The 25,888-nt window shown below is 34.2% G+C and overlaps 1 protein-coding gene and 1 long non-coding RNA gene across 4 annotated transcripts; one reads left to right on the top strand and one right to left on the bottom strand.

The window, feature by feature from the left end:
- Nucleotides 1–15,225, bottom strand: LOC101257290 (LRR receptor-like serine/threonine-protein kinase FEI 2). Of its 3 annotated transcripts, none has more exons than XM_004245979.3 (14): nt 14,869–15,225; nt 10,746–10,972; nt 10,209–10,344; nt 9,579–9,650; nt 9,419–9,490; nt 8,630–8,701; nt 7,338–7,409; nt 7,150–7,221; nt 6,497–6,585; nt 4,781–4,936; nt 4,334–4,666; nt 2,671–2,916; nt 2,017–2,150; nt 1–719 (listed from the first exon to the last, which is right to left on the bottom strand). In XM_004245979.3, exons 2-14 carry the CDS (start codon nt 10,840–10,842, stop codon nt 501–503), a joined length of 1,770 nt encoding a protein of 589 aa, XP_004246027.1. In that variant the 5' UTR covers nt 10,843–10,972; nt 14,869–15,225; the 3' UTR covers nt 1–500. The 3 variants fall into 3 exon arrangements, with proteins under 3 accessions (XP_004246027.1, XP_010325645.1, XP_069144297.1); XM_010327343.2 differs by having other exon boundaries at nt 9,579–9,647; nt 14,869–15,197; XM_069288196.1 differs by lacking the exon at nt 14,869–15,225 and adding an exon at nt 14,640–14,755.
- A 5,113-nt stretch (nt 15,226–20,338) lies between these two features.
- Nucleotides 20,339–25,137, top strand: LOC101266853 (uncharacterized). Its single transcript, XR_742955.4, has 2 exons — nt 20,339–20,721; nt 24,856–25,137. It is a non-coding gene; the product is annotated as an uncharacterized lncRNA (long non-coding RNA).
- Nucleotides 25,138–25,888: the final 751 nt, after the last annotated feature.

The raw sequence follows: 25,888 nt of genomic DNA, 5'->3' as shown, positions 1-25,888 counted from the left end.
TAAAGTGTCAAGGCAAAATACTTGCAATCAAGTGATATTGTGGGAAGCATCATAATATACAAAAAGGATATCAACTTAGCAAAAGGCAAGTGTCATATCAATTCAATCATTTCCATATACAATTACAGCAAGAAAACCTACAAACAAAAGGCAAATGAAAGATACAAAAGAGATTTGATTGCTCATGCCACTCGTACACATTCCGTTCCCCTGGTGAAATGAAAAGCTCAATGCACTGGAGAAATATGATGAAATCAAAAACAGGATTAAGCACAATGAACCTCGTGATAACTAGCTAGCAACTCTGAATTTGAGGAATGATGGCAGTTGAACTGATCTTTTTTCGTTGTTCATCTGCAGAAAGAATCGATAAATATAGTACAATAGAAGAATCTTTGCAGACTTTAATTCCCATAAACTTGCATCACTCCTCAATTTACTGCATGAAGTTGCAGATGCAAACTCAAATCATTAATTTTCTTCACATCTAGCTAGAGCCTTCAATCCGAGCTTGAATCGTAGAAGTCACTGGGACATGGAGTCATGACTTCAGATTCGAGAATCTGAACAACCCTGTGCATTGTGGGCCTGTCGTCGGGGCTTGAAGAAACACACTGAGTGGCAACTGAAAGCAGGGAATCAAGGCTTTCAGTCTGCACTCGTTCACAAAGCGGATCAACTATCTCTGTCCGTCTATTCTCGGATGCTAAATAATTCAGCTGCATGATGAGTATGGCAAGGGTTTAGAAGATCAGTGATATAAATAAAATACCTACAATGTACAATGCAAGTCATATGATCTGTTCATCCTACTCGGGCAGGATACTTCACTACAACAAGTGGAAAAATTCTTCTGCAAAAAATTAATACGGTAAATGGAATGATTTTCTACCAAATGGTCCAATTTGTTTTGGGTTTTCATATAGTTTGATCAAACAACCATAAAACTAGACTTATTTTGGATTGTTCTTAAAATTCATTTGATCAGTGACGATATTCGGTTTAGTCAGGTGCATATATCAATAATATGCATTTCTTTTTAAAATGATTATAAACTCTTTTATCATTTTTTGCAGATTTTAACATTGTTTTGGTGCATAAACAGTCTTCTCCCTCAGGCTCTTACCCATTCCTACCTATCTTGAGGGAAAAGGCTCATCATTATTTTCATTCTCCTATTGCACTCTTTGGCTCATTTTGCTTCAAATTTCTCCTTATTATCTAAATAATTCTTCATGAATTAATGGCCACAAAGACTTAACACTGTTTTATATCGTTACAAAACCATCATACTGATTGTCTACAGTACAAGTTTTACCTTAATAATTTTGTGCTCGTACCACACTCAGTCCAGCGCTTATGCATATTCAACTAACCACCTCTTTTTCCTGCTTCTTTTTTGTTAAAAACTAACCTCTTTTGGCTTAAAAAACTTGCAACTTCAAATCTTAAAAGTTGGAATAACTTGCCCACCAGCATGCCTCCCTCTACCTCTATCCCTTAGTAATATCATTCTCACCCCCTCCCCAAACAAGGATAGGAGCATGGCAGTAGTTGCAAAATCAGGGGTAAGAGGAACTGGAAGGGAGTTGGGGTTGGGGCAAAAGCTAGAAGTGGCAAATAAACTTTCCAGCCTTACCCGTTTAGGATCTCACGAGATGCAAATATGGAAACATAAAACTACAGTGCAACTATTTATGATGGTATGATGAATTAGCCACTTAGTTTTTCTTTAGATAATTTTAACCTTGCTCCAATAGAGACCTCAAGTGAAGCTCACATGCATCTCTGCAGTTTGGGCTCTGGTAGCCAAAAAGAATGAGACCACGATAAATTATATACATAACTAGAGATAATGGGCAAAATGGTTAATCATGCCAACAAGTAGCCATGATGACATCTGTAGGTTCTAAAAAATAATGTTAGCTACCTCGCACAAGGAGTGTAAGAAATTTCAACCAAGAGAGAATACATTTATATGATTAGAAGTAAGATGCGATTAATCACACAACATACCCAGCCTACAATATTGAAGCCCTTCTCAATATATGATGCATCAGTCGGCCGCTTCCCACTTATGACTTCAAGAACCAGAACTCCAAAACTATAAACATCTGTCTTTTCTGTAGCCCTACCACTCTGCATGTATTCTTGAAAAAAAGATAGAGAAGAGGAACACATAAGCCGTAAAACAAAAGGCGACATATCAAGTGAAGCAGTAATCAACTGCCCCAAGTGAAAGCATACAAAATCAGATTTCCACATGGCACAGCAAGTACATAGATAACCTCTCATCACATGTTACAACTTGATGCAGCAGAGATGAATATGCTAGAAAACATTATGTTCGATGCCTCAAGAGAAACCTTCGATGTGGAACTAATTCCTCTCCCTCCCACCTTTTGTCATTGAACTAGGTCTCATATTATCTTTTGTCAATATCAAAAAAAAAGCATGAGAAAGAAAGACATCACAGGTGCAACTTCTACAGACAAGCAGTAACCAGTTTGTACTTGAAAAGTAGTGAAACCTGATTACAGAAAGAGATAACCAGATCACTCTCTCCCCAGTTTCATCTATAGTAGCAGCAGAAATTCATTTCATGCATAGTTTAATATTTGCAACTTCCTAAGTAAAATGTGATGACAAATGTCTAATCATTGGGAGTACCTGGAGCTAAATACCCAAATGTGCCAGCTACAATTGTTGTGATGTGAGACTCCTCATCCCCGAGTAATTTGGCCAGTCCAAAATCAGATACTCGAGCCTCAAAGTTTCCATCAAGCAAAATGTTGCTAGACTTTATGTCACGGTGTATTACTCGAGGTGAACAATCGTGATGTAAATATGCCAGCCCTTTTGCAGCTCCCATGATTACAGTCAGCCGTGCACCCCAGTCTAACTGCTCAGATCTCTCTGTATAAAATATTTCAAATATGATGTTAAAATGGATCCAAAAGACAATCTAAAACTCAACCCTGAAGATCTGATAATGTCTAAAAAGCAACAGCAATTTAACATGCATTGTTTTCCACCCTAAATGCTGAAAGCAAACATCATGTCACTGTTCACTTCCCAAACACGAAACTCATTTTGTTACTCTATTGAATAGAAGAACACTGACTCATCGAGATATTCGACCATTTTGACAAACATCATTTTTTCCTACTGATTGTACTATCTATGGATAAAAATTAGCTACACATTACTATTGTACTGTCATTTACCCCAAGTCTGTAAGTGGTTCTCATGCAATATAGCTGCCTAAAAGGGCTGCAAGCTAGCCATCTGGTAAACTAAAGCAAAGGAATTAAAATGTGTAAATCAAAGTTACTTATAAAAACGAAGTCCATATTTTAAGTTCTACAGCAATACAACTAAGCCTCAATCCCGACCAAGGTGGGATATCAGCTATATGAGTCCTCAGACCATGTTTCTATTTAAGCTCTAGTCATGTCATCATCATAATAAAAATCTATAGCAATATTTACACAAAATATAGCACACACATGAAACATTGATGAAACACCACGATATTCTTTGGTGCCATCAGAGTGTCTTTGTTAGTTAGCTAGTTACTCTACACTATTTCGTAACTGTCTAGACGTGAAAGCATTTCCGGAGTGCCATCTGCACCAGCCAAAGATGTAATCATTATCCACTTTTATTTGTATTAAAAGGTAAGAAATTTATACAATCAAGCCAATGGGTACAACCCAAGTAAGTTTAGAGTTGCATTAGGACATTGTCACCTAGTTTAGTCAATCCATTCAGAAACTTTCTCCAAAGGCTACAATATTTTTCCAATCAATTGCATATTGAACAATGGTTTTACAGCATTCCCTTCTGTCCCAGTGACAATCTGGCAGACTTTTTGGGACTATATTTCACTGGTTGAATCAATAATAATAGCAGTAGAAAGTGATCCCTGTTCATAATTTATCCTCCTTACTAGACCCCTGTCTAGTATGTTTGCTCTTATCAGCATATGAATTTTGCATTTAAAAGACAGCAGGTCTTTCATGCTTCCATAAAAGCATATATATCCAATATAACTTATGTTTCTGTTAACTGTTACTATTATTAACTTGCGCGTTTTATCTCCCAACTGAGCCACACAACCCAAATTTCAATCAGGTGTTATACAGGGAAGATAAACAACCCTATTTTGCTATGAATATCAAGACTGCTAAAATCTCAAATAATTTGCCAATTTAAAGAGAGAACCCAGAAATTCTCACCAAACACAGCTTATGTGCTAAATCCACAAATTAACAAACATTTTCACCAATTGTAGAGCACAAGATATTTTACTGAGAAAAGTATGTCTCACCGTGCAGAACTTCATCTAGGCTACCTCCTGATAAAAAGTCATATATCAACAACTTTGATGTCGGAGAATTGCAATATCCTCGCAGATTTACCAGATACCGGTGCTTAATACTTCCAAGAATTTCAAGCTCCCTTTCGAAGAATCTATCGAAGCCTTCATTCATCTTGATAATTCTCTTCACGGCAAATACATTGCCATCATCCATTGCAAGTTTGTATACAGTTCCAAAGCCCCCAGAACCAATAATGTGCTCTTCATTCAGAATCTCCAGTTTTTTGATGATGTCCTTGGAAGAGTAGGGTAAATCTCCATGGAACATCACAATCGATGCACCTGATAATTAAACAATTGGATAGTTAAACCTTTTATACAAGGAATTAAGAGCATAAAGCAAATAAAGATTAAAACATTATAATGGTAATTTCTACATAGGTTCTAGATAACGACCTGCACAAATATCCATCGCAAGACTTTTGCCATCATTTTTACCCAGTCTCTTGTAGAGGAAACAGCCCCAGAAACACATCAGTGCCACCAAAAGCAGTGCACCCACAGTGGCAGATGCACTTATAAGTAGTCGACCATTCTTATTTTGGCTTTGGGCTGAGAAACATGGAAAATATGAGATATTACCATGAAACATGAAAGGAAATAAGTGAAATACTTGAAAGAAAAGAAAAACAGAGAAACAAAGAAGCAGCAGAAAAGGCTACGTATCCAGAGACAAGTAACTACTCCATCAGGTCATGTTATCAGTACATGCCGCTACTTCATTGGGAGATTAATGACCTCCTTTCCCTCTTAGAAACTCTGCAAAACACTACATCGGTGGTCGAAGATCAAGACAAGATTCTTTGGGGTAATTCTAAGGAGAAGACCTACGCGGTGAAAGAATGTTACAAAAATTCGAGCTCCCAGAATGGCATTCTACTAATTTGGCCTTGGAAACATGTCTGGAAAACTAGGCAATCCCTCAGAGTTTCTTGTTTCACCTGGACAGCATTGAAGGAAGCATGTCTAACACAAGACAACCTCAGGAAAAAAGGTGTAATCCTCATCAACAGATGTGTCATGTGCAAGCAAACCAATGAGAGTGTTAATCACCTTTTTTTGCACTGCCCTGCAACTATTAGCTTATGGTATTATTTCTACTCTATGTTTGGTCTACAATGGGTAATGCCCTACAACATGAAGGATGCTTATGCCAGCTGGATATTGTGGAAAGTTGACAGATCCATCAGAAAGATCTGGAGAATGATCCCAGCAGCCATTTTTTGGAGCATATGGAAAGAGAGAAACAACAGATGCTTTAATGGAATATCAACCTCTTTATGCACTTTTAAAGCCCAATTTCTAGTTAGTTTATTTAGCTGGCACTTTTATGCCAATGTAAACAGTGTGGATAACCTTTCGGATTTTGTTAGTTCCCTATCTCTAGTACAGTAGAGTAGCAGGGTTCCCTATTGACTGTTTCACAAATTTTTGCCAAGCTAGCTCCATATTTTCTGTTTGGAGCAGCTTCTTTGCACAAGGTGCTTTTGTAACTTCGCATCTTCTTGATGCTTTCTAATTTCATTTAATTACTTTATCAAAAAAAAAAGCCAAAGGAAGTTGAACCTATTGCAATACCATTAATTACCTTAATATATATTAGAAATTAATAATATGAAGATACTTACCCAAATAAAAAAGAGAGACATATACTAGGTCTTCAATTTTTAGAAAAACAATGAAATCTAGTATTCAACAATCTAAAAAGATAATGTGTTGTCATCTTAAGCAGCCGAAACACTAGGTATCCTTTTTTCATGACCGACAAATTTGTCGGGCCAACCCTTAGGACCAACCTCAAAACTACAGGATAAGGGATCCACTCCTATACCCCTATTCCACTTAAATACCAGGCTTACTTCACATGTCGCATGGATCGAACCTGTGACCCAAGTCACAAGTCCCTCAACTTTTGCCACTTGAACTAAGCACTGAGGGCAAATGATTCTGTCACTAGGGGCCCTTGAACATATGAGAAATGATTCTGTCACTAGGGGTCCTTGAGCAGATGAGAAATGATTCTGTCAATATGGTCATATGCACTGACCCTTACAGAGAAATTGGACTTGATATTTCACTATTATTTTATGTTGATAATGAGTAAACATTTACCTGAACCCGGGGACGGGGATATTGAAGGACCTCCATTGTTACAGTCCTGACTAACTTGTTTGCCACACAAGTTACGATTTCCAAGAAAGCTGTCATAAATTTAAAATCAGAAATCATGTAAATCAAGCCAACCAGAGGGCAAGTTGTAAATTACAAGTTTTAGGTCAAATTAGATCAGGCAGCTATTCTGTGCACATCCATACAAGTCTTTCTCCTTTTCCAATGATGGGTACTACTCAAGATTCAAGCAAATGCTAGTATCGAAGGCTACAACTGCATACCCTTCATTTTCACTGATACACAATTTACTAAACAGTGCGGGATTCAGGACTTTAAAGAATTAAGGACCTCAATCCTAATTTCAAATGCAATTGGCAATTCAGCCAACACCCTCAGTGTCATCCCAGAACTATTACAATCTTTTTTGGTAGATTTCTGAAAACAAACAGTTAGGCACGCGAGGATGCTGATATTTGAAAAAGAAATAATGTGGAGTTGATAAAGATGCTTCAAACGTATGGACATACACTAGTTATGTCAACATTATGTAAATCAAACAGAGAAACTGAGTAAAAAAATGATTATAGATTCCATAGATGCTTTGAAAATTCAAATGCACTTGACAAGAAGGATTTTTTATTGGTGTTACTTACGAATCATTTCCAAACTTGGCAAGGTGTCCATCTGAAGGTATCTGCCCAACCAAGAAATTTGTTGACACGTTGCTGTAAACATTGAACAACAAATATTAATTCGGCAGCACAAACCAACCTCACCTCTTGAGTAATATTTTACACATTTAAGTTATTAGTTACGACAAAAGAACTTTTAGGGCACTCACAAAATGCCAAGATTGTTCAGCTTGCCAAGGGATGGTGGAATGTTTCCACTGAGAGAGTTGCTTGAAAGATCTCTAGCAAAAGTAATAAACCAACATCAATTGGTTGACTGTAGAAGTAATTACTAAGCTGAACAATCTATCACAAGCGTAGAATTGAGACAGGTCAATTAGATTTGCATTAGTAGTTACATACTTATAAAAGGATAAGAAAATTTTACCCAGACTAAATCAAACTAACAAGCAAAAAATGGCACTTTTTCTTCTGTTAAAGCCTCTTTATCTTTTTTTCCAACAAACTGCAATGTAAAGCCTTTTTATTACTCAATTAGGTTTCTCTCCATTTCCTGGAACAGTAAAGAGGTAAAGTATGCACGACTTTCCTTAGCTCTTTTAATGGGAAAAGAAAGGTTACACCAGTCTAGCAAGAAAAACACTCGTGACTCCAACAGTCTAGCAAGAAAAACACTCATGACCCCAATAACCAGATCCCTAAGATATGACACATGCAGAAGAAATCAGTTGATATGATGGTCCATCCTCTTCACTGTAAAATCCTTCCAGCTAATTCAAGAAATCTTCCAGCTACCTCAGACCACAATGATGCTAGGGTGTGCAGCACCAGTTATTTTATCAGTAGAGAAATGACAAACCATGAGACATGCAAATAACTCCGACAGCGGAGCAATGACAAGAGAACAATGAACCGCCAGTTGCCTATCATTCCAAAGGCTCTTCATGCTCAGAGGGAGGGAAAATGCACAAGAAGGATGTTCAAATTAGCAAGGAAGATGCCAGGATAAGCAGGGCAGAGGCTGGTCCATTTAGGACAACAAAGTGTACTGTAGTATGTGGTAACAATCAACATACAGAAAACACAGCTTCCTATCCTAAAAAGTAAAACAGAACAAAAGCTTATACAGCAAACATATAGTTGAATTGGAGTTTGTGTGAAATGGACAGGCACAAGCATGATGGCATTATGAAGAAGGATAGGAAGAATTGATAAAGAAAACTTAATGAAGGGCTGGTAGGTGTGTAAATTCACCAAGGTATTAGTATTAGAAAGTGCAAACTGTCAAAAGTTTTTAAAAGGAAAGGTTGTATCTTTTATTCGAGGACTGTCTAGTGTCTATATAATGATAGATATTTTCGTTGCATAGGTACAGTCATATACGAAAAACAAAATGTTATCCGAATATCATGCTTGCTTATGCAGATTAAGGTGAACGGACCATGCAGGAGCTTGCGACCTGCAGACCAGCATGCACAGAAACTGAGAAAAGAAGTCTTACAGATTCTCAAGCTCAGGAAGGTTTCCCAACTCATCAGGAATCCATCCGCTTAAATAATTACTCTGAAGAAACCTGCATAAAAGAATTAAAATTCCTAGCAAATTAGTTAGCATGTACATCATTAACTTCGTAATTTCAAATTCTAAAGCAGCGTCAAGAAAAAAAAGCCGCTCAAACCTCTCTTGAATTTTATCAAAACCAAAATACAGCTTTAGTTTGTTCTATTTTACATATCAAGATTAGTAGCATATCAAGGACTACAACATCAATCAATGACATGCTGGTTGTGCCATATGACCGGAGATAAAGTGATTAATCTATACATGAACTGAAAAGAGTGTTAAATATGTCCACTCTCCATAAGGATATTGAGTTTTGCACTCAACTTTTTTTGCTCGAACTCCACAAAACGAAATGTCAGTTTTACTTTTATAGTTTGTCCAAGTATCCTTGTTACTTTGCAAAAAGAGGACCAATCATGATATAATGCATAAATTATTTTACTGAAATCACAAAATTCCAACCAGGGTATTAATGCGAGTTTCTTCTGAAAAATGAGTCATGAGAATACGGAGTGGTTCAGGCTTAGTACGATTCGGATGGTAGTGAGGTTAAGGGGAAGAAATAAGAGCTGGGAGGTGGGACCCCAAGAACTCCTTCAAATAGCATGTAGGTAGTTGGAGTTCTTCAGATTCTCAAAAGTGCTTAATAGCAGAAACTCAAGCGCCTCAATAATAGAAGAGAATTAAATATGCAGGTCACACCAAAGAAGTTCACTGCAAAACTTACAGAGATTTCAGGTTTGTACAATTTCCCAATGCAGGAGGTATTGCCCCATAGAAATTATTGTCATGAAGAGCCCTGCATTAGATGAGATTTGTGTTAGCATAGTATAGTGACACTGACAATAATTGGAAACAAGAATAAATAAAAGGGAAAAGAAGCATACAGAAACTGCAACTGGTCTAGCTTCCCAATATCTGGTGATATATATCCACTCAGTTTGTGATTAGGGAGGCTTCTGGATGATCAAAAGACAACAATTGTAGTGGTTCAAATAGTGACTCCAATATGACATAGGCTATGTTAGAAGTAAAGTATCAGTGTGTTCTAATATAAATTATAGGCAAGTGTGAAGTGTTAGGAAAAACTAGTCTCTTCTTAGTTCAATACAAATTGCGAAATCAACTCAGATCTTAAATATAAAACTACTTAAAGATAATGTTTTGTAGGGATATTTGGATGAAGATATCAAATTCAGGCCATTTGACAGGTAACCAGTAAAATGGGGCTAGAGGATCAGCCCTACAGAAACGCAACATAATGCAATTGAAAACCACTACCGTATACAGTCAAGATCAGCTGTAATTCAGTTCTACAAGATCAAAGATCCAATTTGATCCATAAATTACTATATCACAACTACTAGGGATTCTCAGCATTCATTTAGTGTTATTTTAAATCAAAACGTTTAGATATTTCAGAATTGTGGAGCCCAAAATAAATATGTCAAAAATAACTAGAACCATAACAATGCCATCACCGGCAGAGATGTTTTAACAATAATACAGATACTCACAAAGATGTAACTCTCTTTGATTTTGAGTCACATTGTACCCCTTTCCAGCCACATGGGTCAGAATCTTCTGGTCTCCACTGCTCAAGAACACCATCGGAACCAGATATTGCAATCCTAAAATTGACAAGCGCTTGACCTGCAAAGATGTAGAAATGTCTAAAGCATGGATTAAAGTGTAACTCTTACAAGATGGAACAGACTTCAGATATTAATCAATTATCAAGTGAGGTAGTATTAGCATAACATTCAGGTAATGTATGAAGTAACAACTGAATAGAAACTTAGCAGCATTAGAACATCAGAAATTAGCAAAAATCCAATTTAGAGGCAAACAAGCTTCAGTGGAATATCATCCCACAATCATCCCAACTAAATATCAGAAATGTACTAGTCCCTGATTTAGGAAACTGGCGAAGGAACTAGACTTGTTATATCATCTGGATCAAGCACGCATCAATTAAAATCCACATAGTGCCTAGTCTGTAACTAAATAAACAAATCAAGCAAGAAATGCTGAAGAAATGTGTGGCATCGCACCATCAGGATTGAGTGCTAGTGTAAGTCTTGGGAAAATGCAAAGCAACAGCACGCTTAAAAACAACAAATCCTGAATTTTCGAAGAGAAGTCGCCCATCTTGGCGTTGATCAAGCATAATAAGGCTACTGAAGAACATCAGGCGGACTACGCTGTGCTACGGTTCCCTTGGACATACAGTAAACAGGATGTGACACCACAAAACCAGCAATGGAAAAGAGAATGATCCCTGGAGGAACAACCAAAGAAAAAGATATTAGAAAGAATCATGTAAATATCAAGTAAACTATTATGAATGAAATAATGAAGAATACTTGAACAGAAAATGTACAGATAATTCTCACAGATCGGTGCACATTATTTCCTAATGTTTGACACTAAATTGATATGTAGTTGGCACTTCTGTCTTACAAAAGTGCACGGAAAACATTGAATTATCCTCTGGAGTCATACACGTCATGTGATGGCTACATCTGGCAATCCAGAAATAACTTCCCAAATATAGAGTGGGTGATCATACCAAGAGAGTTACTATTCTTCCATTGTTCTTTTGTGGCCCAAGACTCGTAACGATTGTTTGGAAGGGTGTATAAGAACAGTATTGAATAGTGTGTATCAATAACGATGGGATTAGTCATGTTAGGATTAGTTATGTTGAGATTATTTCTAATCCACTATTTGGTTTGGTGTATTCAACGAATTATGTCTTTAAACATGTTTACCAGTGTATTAATAAAAATAAACCTGGAATTGCTAATACTATGGGTTAATATGCATTAGTTATACGCTCTATTATACTGAATAGAATGTATAACCAATGCATGTATTAATTATACATACGTTGAAAACACTTCCAAACAAGGTATTAAATAATACCATAGCTAATACATGTATTACTTTCTTTAAAACATCCTACCAAAGACCAAACTGGATAACCAAATAACTTCAAGTACATCTATTAAGAATAAAGAGAACAACTCATTTTTTTATCTGATGAGTAGAACACAAAGAACAAATTTAGTTGAGAAAGTTCAGCAAAAATTGGAAACGAACTCTCTACCTCCACAAGGTGGGGGGGGGGGGGTGGGTAAGGGTTTATCCTTCTTCGACACCCCTTATGGGATTATGCTGGATATGTGGTTGTTACTGTAAAATTCAGCAAAATGATAGAAATATGCATGAACAGTATGAATCAAGGAAGAAGAGTACTGATTTATCAAGTCTTTTGTTAAGAAGGATAGTCCCTGCTACCCGAACCAAGTTTCAGAAAAATGCTACTTAGCTGCCTGGATCATGCTGCATACCCACACCCAAGGAGATAGTCAAACCTTCGTTGATCAAGGATAATCATGCCATTCTTATCTTTTTTATTGCCCTGAACTTCGTTATATAAGATTACTATCCAAGAGTTTTCCAACTAAAAGTCTAAGACTCGGCCCTTTATCTTTTTTTGAAAATGAAGACTATTTTTTTTTCTGAAACTGGTAAGGTTGAATTCTACAGCATTAAGGATGTGCTGGCTACCTCCAAAAAGGGATAATTACAGATTTCCTATCAAATCTATAATCTGATCTATATCATCTATACAACTGAAGACTCTTGTTTATTTTTTATTTGAAAAGGAAGCCTCAGTTCTTTATCTTGAGAGAGTAACTACAAACTCCAGAGCAGGATCATGCTATATCCAACTTCAGCATGCACATTGGTTAGCAAAAGATAATCATGCCCTTCCTATCAAAAATAAAGGTCTTAACTCTCAGGTCTTTACCTTCAGAAAGTGACCATAAAATCTATTCAGCTTCCCTTCTAGCCTAAAGTGAGTGGAGATTGTTCCAAGAAAAGGCTTATAGTATTGTGGCCAACAATTGACCAACAGAGTTAAATTGTTGGCCAAATATTATCCAACAATACTAAGAATAGGCCATGTTACAAATCTTCACCTTGGTTTAGTTTTGGTTTTGGATGATATAGTAAATAAGTTCCATCTTCTCCACAAAATCCCTAATGGGCAAAATCAGTTTTCATGAATACTAATCAAATTCAAGCAAAGCTACTTTTAATTTGTCAAACACCAAAACAAGCCAAAATGTGCTTTTAAGTTGGTTTGACTCAAAGTGTTAGTATTTTCTGCAAACTCTACACATGTGTTTGAAGTACTTCAAGTATCTGAAAATTCATTTCAAAACTCGTCAATCACCCTATGTATTTTAACCTGAACAAGCCACATATCGAGTTACTGCACTCATTGTTGTGGAATGTCTGGACATATACACACCAATACATACAAAATACTTCCAACTACACTAGAATAGGGTACATGTAGCATATGCCTACCTTTTTCCTCTTACTAGGGTGACTGGGTAGCTGACAACAAACTAAAAGCAAAATATGTACTCACTGGCTTAGCACTCTTTGAATCAAAACTTCCCCTACACCTCCTAAATTGTTTTTCTAGGTCAAAAATAACCTTCTGGCTCTTAAACCTCTTTTGATTCCCATGTCAAGGATTTTTTTAGTTGTTCCAAATCTTTTATCTCAAGTAAATTGTTCAGTTGACTACTTCAAATGGGATTTTCGTCAAATCCTTACCAGCAATAGCATGTCAACAACATATGATAAAGAATGAATAAACATCCACTTTCAGAATTACACAAATTAGATCATAAATGCTCCTTGAATAACCATGACGCAACAAAATCAACCCAATCACGACTACTAGCAGCATCAACCCCCAGAATGACTTCTTTATTCTCGAAGAAACATTTGCATCTAACAATTTTATTTCCTTATGGCGGTTCATAAAAAGACTGAAGTACCATTTTTGTGAATAAAATCAATTTCATAATGGTGGTTTCACTAAACACCGATCTCATTGAATAAATAAGCATTTGAATTGGTTCAATTGCATGGTGCCAGTGAAATCGAGTGACAGTTAACATCTTAATAAATTAACTGATCAACGTGTTTCTCGCTTCAGACAATTAGCAATAGTGTTTCCGTGGACTGCCAGGAATCTGTTTCATGTATAGCTTGACAAGGAAATTTCTAACATAACCTCCTTCTAAATGTAATTACTAGTTCCTAGAATCCAAATGGTGGCAGATGTATAACCTTTAACTGCTCAAACCCAAAACAGAAATCAAACTATCATGAACCAAAAAAAAGAGCATCACAAGTACCATTTCCACTTCACTGGAACACATTCACCCTCTAAGCCAAAAATTCATCTACCGAGACTACACATTTCAGCAATTCCACAAAAAGCAGACACATACACAAGACCCCAAAATCAATGTACACCAATCACAGTTTTGAGTTCAATCCAGAAAATTATCCATCTAAATAAACAGAAAGAAAATCAAACCATACCGACACAGACAAAACCAAATCAGAAACCAGAAAATGCAAACATGCAGCCATGAACCATCATCAAATCCCAGAACCAGTGTACAAAGCACTCGGTTTAGTCCACCAAAATTTCCAAAAGAAAAGAAGAGAATCATCTAAACAAAACAAACGAACAAAGATCAAAGCTTTATGCATACACTAACACAAGCACAAGCACCAAAATGCCAAAAGCCCAAAACCAAGTACCCATCTAAGCACTCAGTACAATCCAAGAAAAGCTCTAAAAAAAGAGCAACCCCAAACATGAACCCATCGAAACCAAATTCCAGAACAAGTGTACACCCACTATAGCACTCAGTACAATTCACCAAAATTTCCAAACAAGGGCATCATCTAAACAAACAAACAAAGATCAAGGCTTTATGCATACACTAACGAAACCACAACCACCAAAACCCCTTCAGACCAAAACCAAGTACCCCCATTTAAGCACTCAGTACAATCCAACTAAAGCTCATATAAAAGAGTCATCCTAAACATGAACCCACCGTCACCAAATCCCAGAACCAGTGTACACCCACTAAAGCACTCAGTACAATCCACCAAATTCCCAAACAAGAGCATATATAAACAAACAAAGATCAAAGCTTTATGCACACACTAAGACAACCAAAACCCCAAAACCACTCAAAAGCTCTAAAAAAAAGAGTCATCCTAAACCCACAAATAAAAATTAAACCTTTATACCATACTAAAACACCCACATAAAAGCAGTACCTGAAAATGCTAGATTCGATCTGCAAGTGAGTACCCAAAGTTCATTTCACAGCTAACACTCAAAAAAAAAATTTAAAAAAAAAACAAAAAAAAAGGTCCAGACAGAGAAAGATAGAAAAATGGAACTTTGAGCTGTAAAGTTGGAACTTCAAGAAACATACAAACCAACACTATAGAAAGAGAGAGAGAAAAGAAAAGAAAGAAAAAGGGAAATAGAAAAGCTTTAAGGCTTATTGACAGAGTGTTGATTTTGGCTGCTCTCTATTGTAAGAAAATTAACAAAAAAAATACAAAAATCTTTGTTGTTTGAATTCAATGTAAGGTAGATTTGAGAGATTTTGAGGAAAAGAGTGTTGCGTAATTAAAAGTAGCTCAACCAATGAGAGTTGAGTGTGTTCACACGTGAGAGAGTGACTCTTCATACGTGCAACCGACGCTGGTGTTGGCATGGCAAATCTACAGTCATTTTGGTCGGAATTATTTGATTTTTTATTTTATATTAGTGTTTGATTTTATATCATGTTTAAGGAGGAAAAAAGGTCAAGTGATCAAGAAAATGATAAAAAATTGTTACTTATATTTTGAGTACATATTAAATATTTTTTATTCTTCAAATTAATTTTTTTCTATATTTACTTTTCTAGAGTTCTATTTTTCTTTTATTGACATTGTCACGAAAGATTCGTAATCTCTCTTCCTCTCTTTTTTTGAAATAGTCAGTCATAGTTAAACGACAAGATTTTTTAAATCAGATTCAAAATATGTAATTTTTTGTTGATATTCTTTTGTAAGTAGCGATAAAAACATTATTGACTTTTCGTATTTAAAAAGTGTTATACTTTTACTCTTTCCATTTTATGATTTTAAATTTAAATAGGTGATGTTTTTGTTGTGTGATAATCTTGTTGAAATATCCTATAATTCGAAATCATGATATTAAGAACTGATTTTGTTAAATGATTTTCTATAAAGAAAAGAAAGAGGATTTGAGGATGTTATTTGATTTTAGATATGATACTTTAAGTCGATTTTTTTTAGGTATAAACTTTTTAAATTTTTTATAGACAAAATACACGTTGCTTTGATATAAATTTATGCATCTTAAAATTATATCTTTTTTATGTAAATATATTTCTCGTGATATATCTAATTTTAAGGTGTGATATATGTTTATTTTATAAAAATAAATAATAATAAATATTCACTTTTACTATGAACTTGACAACACAATATTTGACTTTAGGCATAAATCAGTTTACGGTAGAAAATTCATTTCACTAACGTACTTTTAGTTTTTTTTATTTTTTGCATATTTAAAATTTAACTGTTGTTGTAAATAATGATTTTCGGATTAAAAAATTAATTAAAAGAAAATGTGTATGTAGATGTCCTGTAGTAAAATTCACATTTCATTGACTTTGAAGAATTAGAAATATATTTTTACTTTCTATATGTATTTTTCTTATCCGATGATACATAAATATTGAAAGATTGAAAGAAAAAATATTAATACTCGTTCTTTCTTTCTTTTCTTAGTTATTTAACTTTTAATATTTTTATTTTATAACCGTTGCAAGTTATATTTTTAGCTATCCTACTAAATATTTGATTTTGTCTAGTTTATATATATACTTCATAAATTCTTAGAGTTAATCTTGTTATCGTATAAAGTTATTATAGTTTTTTCTTATATTTGCTTATTGTACATGAAATAATGAGAAATAATGAACTATACCTCTTATTTTGGGTTGGTAAATTGAAATAATAATAATAATAATAATAATAATAATAGTGTTAATTCGTACGTACATACTTTTGTTGTTCAAGTGAATTATTTTTTTAGCTTCCGTTTTACTGTCTTATTTAGTCTTCGTAATCTGTGAATTAGTAGTTTAATTTCACTTTTTTAGAGTAATGATTTGAAGCATTTTATTTTCGTATCTATTTTGTTTTGCTGTCTTTTATTAATTTCATTATATGTTTGCGTCAATCATGAATATTTCTATTACTGATTATTTTAATTTTCTTTTTGTTGATTAAATATTAAAAAGAGATATATTTTTTACACATATACTATAATAGAGTAGTATTATTCTAAATTCAACCATAAAAGAATAATAAATCAACGGATAGTCATTGCCCAAAGCGGGATAGATAATATATTCTTGATAAATAATACGAGTAACTATTTATTTGATTACAAAATATTATTTATCCTCATTAAGGGGTGATTTACATTGTACAATTGTAGCTCAATAATCGTTGCATTTTAATTATAATTTTTTTAAAAAAAAAAAAACTTTTTTACATGAAATTGAGGTCACTACAAACTTATTTGATATTACCAAAATTGCATGTCTTATCATTTGTCCTCTTTAGATTTGTATTAATTATTTAGTAATGGAACTCACATGCTTGAACTTTATTTACTTGCTTAGTTATGAATAAGTTCACACGTTTAATCACTTGGTAATTCTTAGCTTAAAAAAAAATTATATACTTTTATCACCTAATTTTGCTTACAAATTTACTTTATCAACTAATTTTGCTTACAAATGAATTCGGCTGGCACTCGCATTCGTTGATATCTAACGGTATTTAGCACTTTTCTTTTGACAGAGTTTGAATCCTTATTTAATATTTGGTCTCCTAGAATAATAAATAGAATTATCTATAATTTAGTTTAGTATTGCGTAAATGCATATTTTTTTTGTTAGATAACTACTCTTCTCTTTTAGTATTGTAATTGAAATTGTCACATTAAAAATTAATTTTTCCTGAAAAAAATAAAATGCAAAAAAGATATTAGATAATGTAAGTTAAAAGTGCTTATAATTAGAAATGGTAATTAAAGTCATATAATTTCCAACTTTTAAGAGAGTGTCCGGAGAGTTGTTACATATTATTTTATAATTATTGTATTGTATTGTTTTGATGATTAAAACAATATTTTAGATTGATTATATTGTTTTATGATGCTTTGCAATGCCTCATGCCAACGATGTGAAGAACAAATATAATACCAAAAAAATAAATAGTTATTATAAAAATAGTTATAAAATCAACATACTCCATATAGGTAGTCTCGTGAATTGAGGTTTGAAGAATATAATGTAAATATTATTCTTACTTAAAAGTAGGGAGGTTACTGGTGACACGAAAACAGAATTCCACAATATTTCTAAAAAGATAACAATGAAAGTATAAGAGCAATATTATGAAAACTAATATGATTAAACAACAAGACAATATTATCTACTAATTGACATTCTATCTTAGTTACTGTCTTCCACACCTTTTGTATAAGGTCATGTCTTCAGTAAGTTAAGACTATGCTACGTCGTGTCTAACTATCTCTCCTCAATACTTTTTCGATCACCCTCTCCCCATACCAACCATAACCAACTTTTCACACTTCTGCAGTAATATCTACGCATCTCTTTTTTACATGTCCAAAGATCCTAGTCTCTAACTTTTCATCTTGTCCACCACGAAAATCAATCTCACTTTATCCTACACATACTAACATCTAAACATATCTACTTAGTATTTCTATACATCTATCGCATTTCAAATGGCTTTTCATTGCTTTTAGAAGACAGTTAATTCAGCTGGATCTCATTTTCGCAATTCCATCATTTTAAGGTGAGATTTCTTAACTATCAGACACTTTATGCTATATGTTAGTGAAAACTTACAAGATAACAAAAAATTACAAGATTACAATTGAAAATGAAATGAAGAAATAAAATCTCTTCAGGCTGAGGTGCGGATATCTCGCTCTATTTAAGGAGATTCAAGCCCACTGCAGCAAACGTTTTCACCTGTCCAGCAGTAATCCTCTTTGACTTGTCCCCTCCAGGATACAACAGCCTATTCACAAAAGATAACTCAACAGCTCTGGAAAAGAGTTGAGTCTAAAGCTCCACAAAAGAACACCTCCCTTCAATTAATAAGAACTTTCTTTTTGACTAACTCTTTCACTCTATATTTTTCTCTTGTATGTTGTGTGACCACCACTATTTATACTACAAGAAGTCTTTTTAGCAATAAATAATAAGATAAATGATATAGTAAATAATAAAAATAAATAATCTTAGAAATTACGTGAATTACAAAGATAACCGAGGAATGAAAAGCGACAATCAAGTTCCCACCAATGCCATCAACGGCATTTTGCAAAACTGATGTGCAATGGCAGTAACTCCAATTTGGAGTAATATAATATAGTAATGCACCAATAATGAACATCATTACATCCATCCAATATTTTGTAACATATGAAAGGTGATAAGTAAAGCAACGACCAGAAAATCAAAATCTGTGTGAACCATGCAAAATTTAATATTCATTTTTAAAAAAATATTAAAATGTTACACTAACGATATAGAATTCACTTTTAAATTTTTAGTTGCATCTTCTCATCACATAAAGCTTGGAAAACGAGCCTTTGGTTTATCCGCAATAATATGATGAATAGAATCCCAACCAATTTCCTTATCATTTGAATAATTAACTCAAGATACTTAAAATTTTCTTTATTTTGGATAATATGTGTAATAATTTTATACTTTTACATTATCTATCCTGAATTATGTCATTGAATTTGCATTTCAAGTATTTTATCTAGGTCAAGTTTAATCTGAATTATTTTGACTCTTTCCAAATCTCTAACTTAGTGTTAATGCCATCGTGAATTTCTCAACCGGTATTATGTCATTCACAAATAGCATACATCACAACACACCTCGGATTGATTTGTCCAGTCAGTGTGTTCATTTTCAGTGCTAATAAAATGAGTAAGGATTGACTCCTAGTATAATTCATCAGATTGAGAAGTTCTTTGGGACTACTTCAACAGTTTTTACATGAGTCTTAACTCCATCATGCATGTTGTTGATCACCATACTGTCTGTCATAACTACACCCCTGACCTCCAATCAACTCACAAGTAACTCTATTGAAACGTTACATTGGTGAACACTATATGAGAGTCCTTCTTTCTCTCAGTATATTGCTTCGTTAATATCTTTACTAGATGAATGACTTGTATAGAAGAATGTCTTAACATGAATTCGAATTGATATATTATTTAAAATTGTCATGCTCCACTTATCCTTGTCTACACCACCCTTTCCTAAATCTTCGTAGTATAACTTCTCAGCCAGATACCTACAAATATTATTGTTCCATTATAAAGTATCTCCTTTACTTTTGTACAATATAAATTTATTATCTTAAATTAAATATTAAATAATAAATAAAATCAAAATAGATGCAATCACATTAAAAATAAATATTACATGACATAATATGAAATTTATCTTTATGATATCAATAGCAGAGTCAAAGCGAGACATTTTTATGAAAAATGTGCAAATTTTTAAAAATAACCCACAAAATATTTAATAAGTTTTAACTAATAGAAAATAATAGTAAAAACATAATGTCAACAAGAATCAAAACCTTCGACCTCGTGCCTCAAAACTTTTTACTCGCTCTTACCACTGAGCCAGAGGCTCAAATTACTTTAAGTTTGTACAAAATTATCTATCTATTAAGAATATTATTAATGTGATCTATATATATAATATAATTTTTCGACGAAAATATTCGCCAAATACCTAATACTTCCGTAACTTTTTAGACTCTCTTTGTAAAAAGCATCTGCCCATCCCTGTAAATTGTGTACAAACTCGAAACCCAGTACGATCTTGCTGAGAGGGAGAGATGACAAGGGGAAAGCAAAAGATCGAGGCTCAGAGGAAAAATGCCGAGAAGAATCAGAAAGGAAAAGGGTCTCAGCTTGAAGCCCGTGCCGTTGGCCTCAAAGTCATCTGTCCCATTTGTAAAGTATAAAATTCTATACACCCTTTTTGTTTTCCTTTCATCAATTTCGATTATTTTTGGTAGATTCGCTTGTATGTGCTTGTTTATCTGTTTATGTGGCTCTAATTGTGGAGTTTTTGGTGTCTCTTTGATTTTTTTTCTTCCTTTTATGATAGTAATCTAGATCTAAGTCTTTTTTGTATTGTTTGGTGGGTTATGCTGTTGTGAAGGAATTTACAATCATATAACCTTCGTTTTGGATATCGAGAAAATTGTTGAACAAAACTATACACAAAAGCGCATCTAAAGTTAAATAAAGGGAGCAAAAAGTGGTTTTTCTGGTATTTGTTTGTTTGAAAGGAAAAAGTAGGTTTAGATTGAAGGAATCAATTCATTGGAAATGTTTGCAACTGAAGTTTTTCTTGGGGAAAAGTTGCTTATCATATTCATAAAGCTTTTTACAGGATACTTACCATTCCAACACTTTCCTTCTCTTTTCTGGGTATCCGAACAACACCACATAGAAGTTGGCGTTGAAATGAAGGGTAATGGAATTAGATAGTTAGTTGATTGGTTATCCATCCGTATTAGTGATAAGGTTGCATCTTCCAACCTTGTTAAGTAGCTTCTGTTGTCTATGTTTATTTACATTCCTCATCTGTTATTGTGTTATCCTGAAATCATCCCGTGTTCTTTATTCAACTTCCTAGTAGTTTAGTACCTGTATTTCCGTTTTACCCTCTTCCTACTTACTCACCATTTATTATTGTTTTTAGATTACGTTTCTCATCTGCCATTGTTTTAGATTTTTCTTGGAACTTCCCAAGAAACAATTTTATAACTTCAATTGTATTGCCAATTTTTGTAAAGAGTCGAGGCTATTTGAAATCATTCAGTTTCCCATGACAAGTAGGAAATTTGGAGCAGCCAAAATAATAACCAAGTGATTGCTTTACTTGCTCAACCTGTGGTGATGTAACTTCCCGTTATAGTGGTTAGCGTGGCTGTACTTTTCCTCTTGTATCTATATTTCTTAGGAACTTGTACTGATCGAGTGAGTCTAAGACATGACTCGTAAGGTTAGTGAAATGGTGAGATTACTTTGTTTGGGGTCAAGTCTATGTTCCCAATGATGGTTGAACAACTTATTATATCCGTCTGCTTCAAATCACTAATTAACATTGTCTCATTTTCTTACCTTTCTAATTAGCTATTTATTCCTCATTACAACTTCTTACTACCATTATTTCAGCTATTTTAGCGATGACATTGCGAGTCTTAACATTCGTGAGGTTAGTGAGATGTCAGGATTTTACTTTAGTTTGGTACCGACTATGTTGTTGAAATTAGTGGCTGAATAACTTCTCTATTTTGACTGCCTTAAGTCACTAACTAAACTTTGACCTACCTTGTACCTCCTAATTAGCAATTTATTTTGCATTACAACTTCTTAGTACTATTATGTCAGCTATTTTTGTAATAGCATTGTGAGTTCAAAACTCGCTACATGGAACTTTGTTCAATGGTAATACATGAGAGTTCTCTCCAGTTCTGCTTTCTAAATCTAAGGTAGTAACTGCATAGTGGTACAATATGTATAGTTGATTGTTCCTTGTTTATATTTTTTTTACATACCATTCTCTTTATTTTAGGTTACTAGGAGTGGCATTATTCGTGCTTTTGTTCCCTCAGGCTTGTTCATTTGTCTCTACTGTTAAGGTTCTGCGCTTGTTCGAGACTCGCTCACAATACTTCCATCTTAAATTGAATTCTTTCTTAGGGATTGGGTGGGGGCTAAGTTGTGAAAATTATTAGATGTTTAAGTATCCATTACTTCTAGACCAACTTATATTTATTTAGGATTCGAGGGTGTCGGAAGGAGACATGTTGAGTGGCATGTTTTTTTTAATAGAGACCAACAATGAATATGTGGAAAGAATATTGAAGGAACTCTTCATTTACCCTTTCAGTAAGTGTGACATGGTGGTTACTTCATATAACTGTTAGGAATACATTAATCAGATCTGGAAAGGGAGATACGTAATACATGTTTGTTTGGAAGCTAATGCCATTAGATGAGGTATTCTAATGTTATGGGATTGCAGAATTTGAAAAGGCGGGATCTTTTGTTTCTGGATTGAGTAATTTTTATTTATAAACATGGCCAAGATGGTTGTATTTGAGGGGTATATTTATAAAGGTAAAGAATCTACAGAAAGAATTGATTCTCTGACAAATTCCACCCAATCATCTATACAACAAAGAGGTTTTTGTATGGACCGAAAGAAAATAATAGAATTGAGACGACTAGCAACTGAGAGAAATTTGACATCTACTCCTTCAAATGCTTTCCTATCCCTTTTCTCTCCATATCAAGCGGAGAAAGAGCCATATATACAACACAGCTTGGTGCCTAATATGGAGCAGCTGTCCTTAAGTTTGGATGGAGAAGTTGATACACTCCCAACAATCTATCTTGGTATGCTTCTAGGAGCAAAATCAAAACCCAAGGATATATGGAACTTTGTTTAGGAGAAATATGATATAAACTTAATGTTACTAGTGTCAAAAAAATATGATATAAACGTTGTAGATGGAAATCAAAGTATTTATCGTAGGGAGGCAGATTCACTTTGATCAATGTTGTTTTGGATGCTTGACTGACCTTGCTTTTGAGCTCCTCCTATGGTATAACACCATTTTTGGAATTGGAGTGAAATTAGTGACACTGCTATGTATGCCCGGTGTTCTCAAATTTGGAGTGGACTGATCAGTTCAACTAGTTTAGTACTTGTATCCAACAATCTCTCCCATATAAATCCCATCTAATGATGGCTGTTGAACACGGAAAAGAGGCAGTACATGTAATGTTATAAGTTAGTCTCAAGCGATTATAGAAAGATCCAGAAAAGACCTTGTTCTCCCTGTTTCCTCTTCTGTGAACTTCCAATAGCAGTTCCTTATCCATGTCCCAAAAATTCATATTCATTCTCCAGTATGAGTTCATGCCTAGCATTCTCAGTAAGTGATAATGATATGCTGTTTCTTGCCTGAGAGAAACAACTTAAGATTGCCATATTAAGTGGAAGTTGTTGGGGTGGGGTGGAGTGGTAAATTCATTATGAGCTCTATGACATGTTCAAATCATGTCCTGATTTTAATATTTCAGGCACTTCCTGATCTATGACTAGTTTTGTTTGCTCGTCTATAGCTTCAGTCCTCTACTCATTATACTCAAAGCACTTAACAAGTTATCCCTTTTCAAATGAATGCACTCTAGTAAACAAATTGAAAAGAGAAAATGGGCTTTCACCCCTTTGAAAGAGGAGCATGGAAGCCCCACATTCCCCTCTTCTATTCTCCGAGGAGTCCTTTTTTACTTGTCAATGCTTTGTGTATTGCATTACTCCCATAGTAACCCCTCACTCTTCTTCCTTACTTGCAGTAATCCATGTGTAGAAAACTTTTCCCATCTTTATAATTACTATGGTCTGTGTCTTTTACTCAAGTATATTTGTTTAAATGGTCAAGTTGTCTTTCCATGAAACCATGCAGGACACAAAATCCTTACTAAGTTCTTCCTTATAATGCTTTTGTTCTTCATTTTTTTGGGGGGCATGGGGGATTTGTGTGTAGGAACAAGTTTTCATGGTTGTTACCCGCCCATAAGGGGCACTTTATGTTTAAGATGGGAGCATTGAGTAGGATAATTACTTACCTGCGCCCGGTGTTTACACCAAAGCAACGAATGCAAGAGAAGTGTCTTTCATACACATTTATCAATGGTCAAAGTGATATGTATTCTTGATTTAATGAAAACGCCGACTGCAAGTAAGTATTTACCAAACAGTAGGGTAGATCAACTTTGTTTGTCATTCAATTAACATTTAATCAGGCTTCAGTGCCTTACCGAATTACTGGATTTAATAAGAACCCCAAACAGATAGTATCCTGTGTCTGTCATACTACATGTTTAAACTGGGAAATGGTTTATACTACAAATGATAAAAACTTTATAGTTGCACTAGATTTAACTCAATAGGTACATGTTCTATGTTGCATTATCCACAACTGTGCTGTACTCCTTTCCTCAAGGCATGCTAAGGTTTTTGTCGGTTTTCTATGCTTTCAGTTGAGCAATTTGTTTTGTTTTTTCAGGCGCAGCTAGCAAATCAAAACCAACTTGTGGATCACTACGGCTCGAAACATCCAAAGGAAAAGGCTCCAAGTAACTCAGAATAACATTTCCTGTTTCTTGGGAAGCTTCTTGCTTTTGTTCTCAAACTTTTGAATCAATTAGTAAAAACTCTGTTAAAAAAGCAAGAGTCCAAGCTGGTGATGGCTACTTTGTGAAATAGACTGAACATTCTCTGTGAATAATGTAAGCAAGAAAACAATAAAAATCTCAAAGAGAATGGATGGTTATGTTTTTTAGCTGCATATCTTAACTAGTCATTTGCACTTTTGTCCATATTTTGTGTTGGTCTCTAATTTATGTCCTTCGTAACAAATAGTTTTTTCACGGAGATAAGTTAATATTTTCGTATCATAATATTCATAAGTTATGCCAGGCAATGACTCCAGTTTGTAAAGAGCTTATGTCACACTAAGCATAAGTTTGATTGCTAAAAGGCAATAATTAAAGAACGATTCATTTAAAGGGCTTTATATTTGTGTTAAACCATCCAAACCAAACCATGGATGCCTTTGTTAATAATATAATTTGGTTGTTGGTGAAATTTAAAGCTAGCAGAGTTCAACTATTCCATGCACAAATTAATTAAAAACAACATAAAGAAATGTCAACCACCTTAAAATATATATATTCTATAGAATTTATCAATATGAGTTTAATATTACGTAAATCCTCAATTAAAGTGAGTAATAGTAGTAGTACTTTTGAGATGAATATATAATGTGTGCGCGTAGTGACAGTTTTCATAATTATGTTTAAACATATGGATAAATTAGAATATTTCGATATACTCAATATTATTCTTATATTGGTTGATCTATTCCAAAGTTTAATTATACGTGCAAAATATACAGATCAATAATCTCAATTTGCAACTACATTTCTTGTTTTATTACATTAAGATTACAGTTCGAGTATGTAAAATTTTAGAAATCACAGAGCTTCTCATTTTTGTATTTGAAAGAAATCACTCATTAATTGTACTTGCTCTATTCC

This window comes from Solanum lycopersicum, chromosome 8, assembly GCF_036512215.1.
Source record: "Solanum lycopersicum chromosome 8, SLM_r2.1".
Lineage (NCBI taxonomy): Eukaryota > Viridiplantae > Streptophyta > Magnoliopsida > Solanales > Solanaceae > Solanum > Solanum lycopersicum.
Note: the sequence above shows the minus strand (reverse complement) of the source record. Positions and strands in the feature narration are given on the sequence as shown.